The sequence below is a fragment of the Mastomys coucha genome, unplaced genomic scaffold (genome assembly GCF_008632895.1).
Source record: "Mastomys coucha isolate ucsf_1 unplaced genomic scaffold, UCSF_Mcou_1 pScaffold6, whole genome shotgun sequence".
NCBI classification, from domain to species: Eukaryota; Metazoa; Chordata; class Mammalia; order Rodentia; family Muridae; genus Mastomys; species Mastomys coucha.
The window spans coordinates 35,430,234-35,442,390 of NW_022196912.1; the positions used below are offsets into that span (position 1 = coordinate 35,430,234).

General features: G+C 40.7%; 1 protein-coding gene across 5 annotated transcripts in view; it reads left to right on the forward strand.

The window, feature by feature from the left end:
- Positions 1–12,157, forward strand: part of Nbas (NBAS subunit of NRZ tethering complex) — a 386,817-nt gene that overhangs the window by 250,415 nt on the left and 124,245 nt on the right. For all 5 annotated transcript variants that reach the window (XR_004114347.1, XM_031356464.1, XM_031356465.1 and 2 more), the window contains exon 48: positions 8,959–9,154. Coding sequence is in view for 4 of the 5 variants with exons in the window: in XM_031356464.1 (XP_031212324.1) it covers positions 8,959–9,154 (196 nt within the window). In the remaining variant the exon portion in view is untranslated. The remainder of the gene's footprint in view (positions 1–8,958; positions 9,155–12,157) is intronic.

A 12,157-nucleotide genomic window follows, 5' to 3' on the forward strand; every position in this document is an offset into this window, starting at 1 on the left:
AGTGATGTATTATTTTTAAGTATACAGCTAATATGTTTGGAGTTATTTAAAATTTATACTGAGAGAAATGTATTTTCACTATTGCTGTAGACATTGATAACTATTGTTAACATTTAAAAACATATTTTAATTAAATAGAATTGAATCACATTCATGTTTCCCTTTTGTACCACTGCTCCTCCCATAGACCCCCCCTTCAGTACCTACAATATCCTTTTTGTCATATTCCTTAAAATTTATAAAATATTATAACAATAAAAATAAGTATTATAAAAGTTGTTTGATATAAAACAACAATCAATTTAACAGTCTTATGTAGGACTCTTTGGAGACTCCCTGTTGTTTTCTTCCTCACATGAACTTGCTTCGTTCCCCTTCCTTTGCTGGCATTAGACAGGTAGACCTTGCAAACTCCTGCCTTACTCCAAAGTCAGGCATTGATAGAAATATACAAACTTGCTAGCCTGGCTTCAGGGGAGGAAACACAGAATTGGAACCAAGTTTTAGGATTGACTTACATTTCAGGATTTGCTCACACATAGCACAGAGTTGTGTTGGTGTCCTCCCATCTTTAAAACTTTTTAAATATTGTTAATTAAAATATAATTATATCATTTATCCCCTTTCCTTTCCATTCTCCTACCTTTCTCATAGCACCCTTGGTTCCTCTCAAATCCATGGCTTCTTTTTATGTTATTGTTACTATTACATATATAAATACAGCGTTCTGACTCTTTATGTTGCTTGTGTGTATAATTAAAGAGCCAACCACTTAATATTGTATGATAGGGCCTCATCCCTGAAGAAGACTAACTGTCCCAATCTCAGTAGTCATTGGTTGCCTGTAATTCTTTGTCTAGGGGTGAAGTTCCGTGAACCACCCCACCTCTTCATTATCATGTCTCTTGTTGTCATTGTCCAGGTCCTGTTTAGGCACATTGTTGATACAGCCATATTGTCGCAGTATTCTGGATGTAGATTCCCTGTCATTTCTAGCAGACACAGTCTCACAGAAGACTTTCTATTCCTCTGGCTCTTAGACTCTTTTACTTGTCACCCTCTGGTATTCCTTGAGCCCTAGGTGTAGAGATTGTGTTGGAGCTGTATCTGTTGGGCTGGATACATCAGTTGTTCTGTGTATTTTGAGCAGCTCTTGTTTTCTGTGGTGGTCTCTATCACAGAAGCTGCAAAGGGAAGCTTCTTTGATGCATGGTGAGAACTGTACTTCTCTGTGGATATGTGGATGTAAAGATAAGTACTTAGTATGTAGTTTAAGAATTCCACTGTGTAGTAAAGGACTATTTTGTATATATACATATATGTATGTTGATAACTGTTGCATGTGCATACTGTTTCTGAACTACCTAACCTCTTCAATATGCCCTCCTTTATACAAATCATTTACCCCAGAATCATGTCTCTTGTGATTTTCTTAGTTAAACCAGGGCTGCCTTTGTGATCATGGATTTGGAACTAGCTACTGGAGCCTGGGAGTCTCATTAGTAGGGACATAGAAGAAAATGCCTTCCTCTCACCCAGAATCCATCAGTAGTCAGTAGTTCATCAGGCAAGTAGGGCCCCATTAGTCCTTCCTTGATCCATGATTTACTGTTGGCCTGCTCAATGTAAGCAGCCATAGGCACTGTGCGATCAGGGTCAGTTGGTTCAGTCTTTCCCAGAAGGTGGCATTTGAGCCCTTCTCCCCTTCTTTGGCTCTTCCTTTCTTTCCTACCTCCCTTTGTTGATACCTGTGAGCCTTAAAGGGAATTGTATCAATATCCTGATGAGGGCAGAGCACTATTGTCATTCTAACTCAGCACCTTGAATAGCCATGCATCTGTGAATTCATCACTTTTTATTGCATGGATAAGCTCCTCTGGTCAAGGCTGAGAATTGCATCTGTCCATGGGTATATGACAAATATACATGTATTTAGATGGTACCTTGGTTCCAGGATAAGCTAAACAACATAGTTAAGTTCTCTTAGAGACCAAGACCTTTTCAGCCATGGGTTGCCAATAAGGTTCATATTACCATAAACCTTGAAACTGCTAGAGAAAACAATGGGTGTACTCTTTAAGACACAGGTATAGGTGAAGGCTTTTTAAACAGGACTCTGCCCTCTTAGGAAACTAAGCCAGCAACTGACAAGTGGGGCCTCATGAAAGTGAAAAGCTTCTGTACAGCATATGAAACTACTGTCTGAATGAAGAGGCGGAGGGTAGAATGGGAGAAAAATTTCACAGGTCCTACCTCTGACTGGGGACTGGCATCTAAGACACACAAAGATCCCCAAAACAAGACAAGAAAACAACCCAAACAAAAAATGAGGTACAGAGAATTCTCAGAAGTAGTTTGAATGGCTAACACGTAAGAATGTAAATTAAGCCCGGTGGGCAGTGGTGGCACACACCTTTAATCCCAGCACTTGGGAGGCAGAGGCAGGTGGATTTCTGAGTTTGAGGCCAGTCTGGTCTACAGAGTGGACAGCCAGGGCTACACAGAGAAACCTTGTCTCGAAAAAACCAACCAAACAAAAAAACCCCAAAAGAATGTAAATTAAAACCTCTTTGAGATTCCATCTCACACTCATCAAGAAATCAATTGACAATAAATGCTTGTAAGGAAGGAAAAGGGTTTAGTCACTGTTTAGTCACTATCAGTGGGGACGTTGACTGTTGTAGACACTTTGGAACTTTGCAGATCCCCTAAAAAGCTAAGAGTAGAACCTATCAGGAAATCTAGTGTGGCCACTCTTGAGCACATGCTCCATGGACTTTATGAGATACATACTCATCCACAGCTGCTGCCACTATAGTCACAATAGCTAGAAAATAAAAAAAGCCTATATGTCTAGTGACAGATGAATGGATAATGATAATGAAAATAATGTACACATGTGCAGTGGAATTTTACTCAGCTGTAAAAAGTGAAATTTTCAGATAAATGGATGAAACTGAAAAAAATATGGTGAGTGAGACTACATAGGCACAGATGTATCAGAGACTTACTTATGAGTTTTGATAAGGGAAGCCCCAAAAGATCTCAAGCAATCTAAGCTATTGTCATGCTTCTTGTTTATTAGACAGAACTAGTTAATGAGACCTATTCCTAAGATCCCACATACCTTAATTATACGTCAGATAAATTGAGCTGGAACCAAATTGGAACCTTCCTCTATACTGCATAGTTTTCATGGTGCTGAAAGGTACTATGCAAGTTATTAGGGAAGAAAAGGTGCCACTGGTCTTACTCAGCTGTGAAACTGGCAACCTATTATCTTGCCAGGCAAGATGTGCCCTTTGGTCCAATAATGCTATGACCGTTTTGGGGTATCCAGCTGCTCTCTGGATATGAGTGCCATCCAGTTTTTAAAGATGCAATAAGTTACTGTTCTAATGTGTGTGTGGGGGGGTGCGTGTGTGTGAATTTTATTTGGAAACATTGGAATGCAAGCTAATCCTACATTTGGGGTACCCACTAACCTTTGATATAAAGGCTTGGGGAAAGCATCTTCAGTTCTCCTCAGGAGTTCAAATTCTATGACATTTATATTTATAAGAAATAGGAAAGGTCTTATATTTTGCATATTTGAATACAATTTTCTTTTCCCCATCCTCAAATAAGAATAACTGTTTTCATTTAAAAATATTTTGATACCTCTTTCAGTATACTTTAACTACTTAAATTTAGATATGACTAATTTTGTATGTATATGTTATGCTGGATAACTTTATGTCAACTTGACACAATCTAAAGTCATCTCAGAATAAAAAACCTCAATAAAAAATACCTTCATAAGACTGGGCTATAGGCAGGCCTATAAGATACTTTCTTAATTAGTTATTGATGTGGGAGTGCCATTGTGACTCGTGTCACAATGAATTGGTAGACCTGATCTATAAGAAAGCAGGCCGAGCAAGCCACAGAGAGCAAGCCAGCAACCAGCTTAGCTGGCCTCTGCATCAGGCCTGACCTCCAGGTTCTTGCCCTTTTCAAGTTCCTGTCCTGACTTTTTTCAATGATGGTCTATGATGTGAAAATATAAGCCAAATAAACCCTTTCTTTCCCAAGTTTCCTTTTGGACATGGTGTTTCATCACAACAAAGGTGACCCTAACTAGGACATGTATCATAAAGAATCTGAAAATTATTTTACCAAAGAGTATTTCTTTTATGTTCTAAAAATCTTGTTTTGATTCAATTACTTTTTGGTTGCTATCCCTTTCCATTCTTTTTACTTGCATGGATGTCTTCCCATGCTCCAGGACCAATAGACAAGAGTGGGTGAGCACTCTCTCCACCCTGGAGTCTCACATCCTCTCGTAATTACTCAACACGCTTGTCTTGTTGCTGCTGCTGCTGCTGCTCTTTCATGTTAGTAGAAGTAGATGTGTAACTCCTTACCTGCTGAGCCACAGCTGAGGATGTGAGTGTCTGTGTGTCCCTATTAGCTTGATTGTTTTTAAATAAAGTACCAGATTGACTCTTTGCAGTATAATACCTACTTCTTCCATCCTAATTATATGGGCAGTGAGTAGAAGCAATTGCCTGTTGTTTATAATGAAACTATAGAGATTTTCCTTTTAGCTGTTTAATAACTTTTACTATCATTTTTATAATGAGGTAAGTATGTTTTGAAATGATTTGCTCTTTATTATTTTTCTCCTTAAATTTCCTTTCTTTTATCAAAGACTACAGAAATAGAATCATTTCTCTCCTTCTCCTTCTGGACCTCTATATTACTGACATTATGCTTTGTATCCTCACCTGTTTTGATCTTCTCACCTCACCTATTAATATTGACAATATTTCAACCCACAGACAAATAGGAAGAAATAAGAAACTCACCTGTTTTACCATTGTTTGGCTGTGTGTGTGTTTGTTTGTGTATGTGTGTGTACATATCTGTACTGTTCTGTAAGAATGACAGTGGATTTTAAAAACAGTCTTGAGGCTGTCTGGTTCATACCTCGATATTGCTTGATAAGAATTCTCTTCTTTTTGCATATTTGTTCTGACTCTTATGTTCAGGAGGAGGTACAGTAAAGCTTGTCCAGGACATGGTGCCATTGGAAGAGTGTTTGCATTTTAGGAAGGAGTTCTTATAATTTGGTTGTGTATTTGAAACTCCAACTAAAAATTAGAACATGTCTCTCTAAAATGTCAGATTTTATTAACTATTATATACTCAAGGAATAAGAGTCCAACTCCATTATTTGGAAAGAGTTATGATGATCTTTGTAAATCTCATCAGTAACTGGAGTTGCTGCCAAATTGTTATATAACATGCTCCATAGTGGCTCAGTGACATTACACAGACATTGACAAGGCAAGGAGCAGCTAGCCCAAGGTTGTAAGGTAGACTAGACTTGACTGCCTCCTCTGTGGTCTTGGGTGATTGCTTCTTGTCTAACCTTAGAATGATGACCTCATACATGACAAGGGTTGTTGTGATAGTGACTGTTCATAGAAACCTGCATAGGTTATCACCAGCTTCTTATTGTTGACCAGAGGGAGATGGATTACGGTTCCTCTGGCTTCCATTTGGGCTTCTTGACTAGAGCTCTGACATCTGGGCTCATGCTACTCACCTTGACATTACAGTGGGAGGGATAAATTACCAGCATCTGAGAATCTGGTTTGGATTTGTTGACAGAAATGGCCTTCAAATGACTGTCTTCCTGATGTTTCTTTAAAAAAGATCTTTTATTTATTGATATTCATACATTTATATGATTTATCTTGATCATATCTACCTATAACTTCCCTTTCCTCAGCCCCAGCAAGTTCTCCTCCCATCTTTATGCACTCTTGATTGGGTGAGCCACCCTACCCCCATCTCAGTGCACTGGATCTAGTTAGAGCTGTCTGTTGGTGCATTGAGCAATCTTGCTATTGGCCTGATCTTTTGCTGGTCTTTGTGCAGAAAACCACACCTACAGTGAGCTGAGCTGTACAACAACCACAGCATGTCTATAGGACAGCTTCCAGCACTCCTCCTCATCCTCTGGCTCTTCCATTCTTTCCGCCCCTTTTCCTGATGTTCCCTGAACCTTGTAGGGATTGAGATCAATGTTTCCTTTATTCCAGATTTATCCTTAGGCTCCTGAAGGCCTCCACCTGTGGCTGCCCAGACTATACATCTTCATTAATCTTTAAAATGGCATTGAAGTCTCTGCTTCAAAGTCCACCATCTCTCCATGCACTCCCAAAGCTTTAATGACGATGGTTGCCATTATTTGAACTACTTAGGCATGTGCCAGGTGTGTTACACATACTGCATTTACTACTTTTTTTCTAATTAAGTCTAAACAACCCTGTGAGGAAGGCATTGCTATCCATGTCTATTGATAATTAAAGAAAACAAGGCTCAGAATTGTGTGAAGAATATCAGGCCTAGGACCTGAGTAGGGACCAGAACCTTCAAGGCCTGCACTTTCAGAGGGCTCAGTCGTACTGTCTCTGCCACCTATGTTCATTGTCTTGTTCCAGAAGTGAGAAAACTGTAGCTTGCTCCTCTGTTTACTTCACTCTGGGCCTTTAATCTTTCTCTGAACTTCCATGTCCTTTGAAATCTTTGCCTTTTCCCTGTTCCCTTTGCCGAAGTTATATTTTGCTACATTTGCACTTATACACATCCTGCATCTCCTTGATCCTATTTAGATGCCATACCTCTTCCTTCAAACAGTTGCTCAATTTTATCACACTAATAATACAGGCAAAGGCCAATTCATAGGCCTTTCTTTCCATTGTATTAGTTCTTTGAGGGCAGATACCATGTAAAGTTTTAATGGTTATGCCATCAAGCACAAACTATAGTGCTTTGACAGTGGTAATCCTGCTGAAGATGGTTCTAATGAGGGTAGTAGCTGTTAAGTCCTTCCCCTGTGCCACATACTGCACAAGGTGCTTTGCATATGTTGTCTTTTTTACATAGATTCCAGCAGATACTTTCTCGAGGCCTTTACCTATAGTGGGAGTGATGACATTCATGGCTTAGGTTTAGAGTGTTAGAAAATGATGGGGCTGAGAACCAGTGAGGTCTGAAAATGATCTTGTTGCTACTACTGTAAACACAGAAAATATTCAGGGAGTAGCTGTGCACTTTATGCATCTTTTTGCATAAACATTTTTCCACCACATAAACATAGTTATAAGTATGTCTTCTCTTGTGTGTACAAGTGTGCATACATGTGCAAGAGTATACATATTCATAGATATAATAAGTATGTCTTCACTTGTATGTTCAGGTGTGCATGCATGCATGTGTGTGTACATGCACACATGTGTAGGCCAGAAGTTTTTTCAGGTGTCCTTCTCAATCACTCTGCTCCTTAATATTTTGAAGCTTTATTGATTAGTTGTGTGTATATGTATGTGCCTGCCTGTATGTTTGTTATTTGTAAGGCATGCATGCAGTGCCTTCAGAGGCCACAAGAGGGCATCAGATTACACCCTACCCACTATTGCCACCAGGAACTGAAGTTACATTTGATGTTTAGGTGCCTGATGTTGGTACTAGAAATGAAGCTCCAGTCCTCTGCAAGATAAGGTAGAGCTCTTAACCAGTGAGCCTCCTCTCTAGCCCCTCCTCTTTAGTCTGTGAGGCAGACTCTTTCACTGAACCCGGAACTGGTCGGCTTGGCTAGATGGACTGGCCAACAGAGCCTTGGAATCCTGTCTGTGCCTGCCTGCCACCATGCCTGGCTTTCCCATGCTATTTCTGGGGATTGAAACCATCCTCTCGTGCTTGTTGGCAAGCACTTTCCTTACTGAGCCCTCTCCGCATCCCCAGTTTTTCTAATTTCTAATTAGCACTGAGAAGGAAGAGTCACTACTGGTAAAACTAGCAAATGATTCGTAAGTTAGAAATGTTTAAGCCAGTTCTTCACATTTTATAACTTTATTTTTCTATAATACTAATAATGAATTTGTACTATAGTACTAATAATGAATTGTATTTTCATGTAAGTTGCCATAGAACAGCATTGGTCAGGTAGGTATACTATGGTAAATTCAGAGAGACATGCTCAGTGGCAATATAGGACTTGACTTTAGGAGGTTTTTTGGTTTTTGTTTTTTAAATATGATCTTGTTAGAGTAGGATTTGACATAAGTTTTGATTCAGTCTGAGACTCGGTTTAAGAGATTCATGCCAAGAGCTTTGTAAGGATGTGGTTGTACAAGCAACTGCATAATTCAGGTCCTCAGGGAAGGGATCCTGCCATGGGCTGAAGTTTAGCAGCGGCCACTGACATTGGCAAGTCAGTGAGTTTACTAAGGTGGCCCTTCTGGGATTAAAGGAAAGCAGATTCTTAGATTGGGTGGGGAGATGTGTGGAACGTCCTCTTCATGGTGTCCTTGTAGACTGATAGTAGCTAAGCACTCATATTTTATATTTTATCTTTAGATGGTATTGAGTGGTTTTGTGGCTACATATAGAAATTGTGATCACAGTGGGGAGTGATGGAGAGGTGTGGGCAATGGGATCAAAGTGCTGTATGTGTCATGGAGGTTATACCACCTCCCTGAAGCCAGTTCTGACCTAGCAAATGTAATTTATGGTGTCTTGTTTGCATAGTTGATGCTAACTAGTGATGTGGTATATAAAATTACTAGACTGGTAAGTGACACTGTTAGTATGAGCAGAAGAGACAAGCTTTATAACTGTAAATTTTGTATAAGAAATAAACTAGCTAAGATCATAGTAGTTAGTGGTTGCCTTTGTCAGCTTTATGTTGCTCTGTTTAATAAAAACTGATTCAGGATTACATTTATTTTACATAGTTTTAAGATCATCAATATGGTTTGTTGTAAGTCACTGAAAAAGTTAATATTTTCCTTTTAAGAGAAACAAAGTTATCTATTGAGTCTTTGGGTTAATGGTGGCATTTGATTACTAGAAGGGACACAAAAAGCCTCAAGAGCTTGTCTTTCCACTTTGTCCACTCTGCAGGGAGGAGCTGGTGTCTGCTGAAGATGTGCTGCAGTGGCTGCGGCCTTTCTGTGCTGAAGACACATGTCCTGTGAGGCCTCGAGTCCAGGTGCTACAACTCTTGGGGCAGTCCTTCCACTTGAGTGAGGAGGACAGCAGGCTCCTCGTGTTCTTCCGAACGGAAGCCATTCTCAGAGCAGCATGGCCTCAGAGACAGGTAGGCATCGTGTGCACGCCAGTCTTTCCTCAAATCATTGGTAGGGAGAGGACAGCTACTAATAACAGCTGCCTTGGTACTGCAGACTTCTGCTATGTTCATGGTGCCAGCGGCCTAGAATATGCTCAAGAAAGTCTTTTCTGATTTTCCTGCTAGGCTGAGCATGACTGAGCTTACCAAACACATGACTGCTGACAGGATTGATTGACTGGGGGTTCACTCTTTCCAGAGAAATGCCCCGTGGGTGGAAACGCAGGCGGCGGCAGCCAGTTCTTGCTCTCCTGTTCTACCTGTGCACTTGGCCTGCCCTTCCTTTTCGTATACCACCAAGACTAAAGAGACAAGAAGGCTCAGTTTCTCTAGACCTTTCCAGGCTCCCGCAGACCTCCTCTCTGGAACCTTCTCTGATCACTGAACTTTAAATTCTCAAAGTTAAAACTTCATTAATTACCATCTTCTCTCCTTCTTTCCTTCCTTCTTCCCCCCTTCCTTCCTACCTTTCTTTTTAAACCTTGTGTTCATAGTATCGTGGAACCTCTAGAAGATACAGGTCCTCATTGGCGGTAGCTTTCTGCTTTACACAAGCTAAACTCACCTGAGGAAGCTCAGAGGAGGGATTGTCAAGGTTGGTGACTGCTGTGGGAGGTCACAGCTCACTGTGGGCAGCACTATCCCTAGGCAGGTAGATCTGTGGTTTCTGCTTGAAGCTTCTGTCTTGGCTTCTCTTAATGATGGATGCCAACTGAAATAAGCCTTCTCCTTTCCAAGAGGCCATGCTATGGCTGTGGCCTGTTTGCTCTCATTCTTGAAGTCCATGCATAACTGCTTTATTGGGACGTTTGCTCTGTGAAGAAGTAAATGTCCCCACTCTCTGGAAAATCCTCCCAGGAGTTTGAGTGACAAGGGAAAGGGATCCCGTGTCTCATTCACCATCTTAGTTTCTCCCCATGTCTACTTTACTCTTAGATAAGAGCAATGTCCCTGTTCTTGTCAGGTCAGGTTCCTTAAATATTTGGTAGCAAAAATCAGCACACCATACTAGCATGGCTGTGCTGCTCTCCTAAGCATTCTCCAAGAAACGCTGTGGTCCGTCTCCTCCATGGCTGCCTGGCAAGGGGATTTAGGGATTTTTGGGAAGATGGGAATTTGATGAGGAATTTTCACTTCTAGGTGAAGCAACTTTTTGGTCCTTAGGAAGTGAAGCAGTGGTTTCATGATAGAAATACTGGAATGTTGTGTTAACTCTACCTGTGGTTCAGATCATCATTTCAATTCCTGTTTTTCAAAGATTGTGTAATATTTCTCTAGAACATTAGAATGATTAGGGCACTTGTGGACATTGAATGTCTCTGTCAGTCTTCTGCCACCAGGTCTGTTGGAAGTTGGAGGTCTTGAAGACTGTGTGTATAAAGTGGAACCTTGAAATAAGGTGGACAGTGGTCTGTGCATCTTCTCTGCCATTTGGTCCTCGCCATCCATATGTCCTGAAGAACAGGGTGTTTCCCTTGTTGGTGGCAGTTTCCTTCCCTCCTCTTTCTTGCTCAGACATCTATCAGTACAGTTGCTGATAGAGAACTATTCTTACAGACTGAAGATGAGAGTAGATAATGATATTGCAGTGTTCAGTTACAAAAAGAAAATGTGGGTGCCACGTTCACTGTGCTGATAATCCTCTTAGGCAGACTCTGCATACATCAAAGAGGGGCTAAATATTTAATTATTCTTGAAGTGCCCAAAGTAGAGGCCCTACAAATTATTGTGTTGCTGGGAAACCAGCCAGCACCTGGAAGATTTAACATGTCTCTGACGCCTGCCCCTGACTGTGTCACAAAGAGGCAGCAATTTCTACGTTTTCTAATGATTAGTTAACAGATTTAAAAATTCAGAGACCCTCATTTTTCAGTACTTTGAGAGGCTTTAATTTCCTCCCCAGAAATGCGCCCCTTCGTGGTGAGTGGGGTGCAATGAGAGGGAAGGGAGGGGGCCCTATATTAATCCGTTTGGTGAAGTTTATCAGAGTTTTTTCAGCTTTTGTAATTTTCTAGTTAACTGGTGCATGAAAAATGTGGGTCAAAATACTAATGTTTCTTTTGAAACCTTCCATACCTCAGCACCTCAGATTTTCTCATAGTTTTATGTACAAGTTTTATGTACGTAGCTTGAAAGTTTTGCCTTTTTACTTTCCAGCACATCTGAATTTGGTGTGCAAGGCATTGCTGGAGAGGTCTAGCTTAAGATAACACTTCGTCTTGTTGAGAAGTCATGACTACCTAGTCTGAAACAATGCAAGTTCATGCTTGCCCTTCTGTTAGGGATCGTTGGCCTTCATTTGCCAAAGTATTAGCAAAACATGTACTTCTCCTGTCAGATAGAGCTAAAGAAATTCAATATGCAAAGCTATATGTAGTTCTTTGAAAAGAAGTATTGATGTATTAGTGTCTTCGGAGCTAAGAGTCCACATGTGATCAGCTTACCCAAATACAGATATGGTGTGATGTAGGGCCTGTGAGTGTACGCAGAGATAATGTGTCTAAAACCGTGATGTCCTGCCGTCCTGGAGCTGCCAGAGGCTTCCTTTACTTCCTGCCTAGTAGCTATTTTGTAGGAGAATATCTGGACATCAAGACCCGAGGAGTCACTCCGGTTTTATTTAGTGCAGATGTGACCTTTCTAAAATGACTCCACATTCCAGTACAATCTCCTTCATCTCTGTCTTAATTCTAAGTCACTCGCTACTATCTGAAAACTCCTTCTTCCCCATCTCTGCCTGTTTGTTATATGATGTCTTTCTTCTTCCATTAGAATATAAATTCTATGAGAGCGGGGATCTGAAAGACACTCTGTAAATATTTGTTGAATAAATGAATATTAAGTCTTAAGAACCTGTCCAAGGTCATGCTTCAGGTGGCACGGCAGACCTGCGACTGAGTGCGCTGTTCTCGGCTTTGCTGCCTGCTCCTTATCTGCAGGCAGGTGATTTACTCAGGGTGATGGGAAGATATC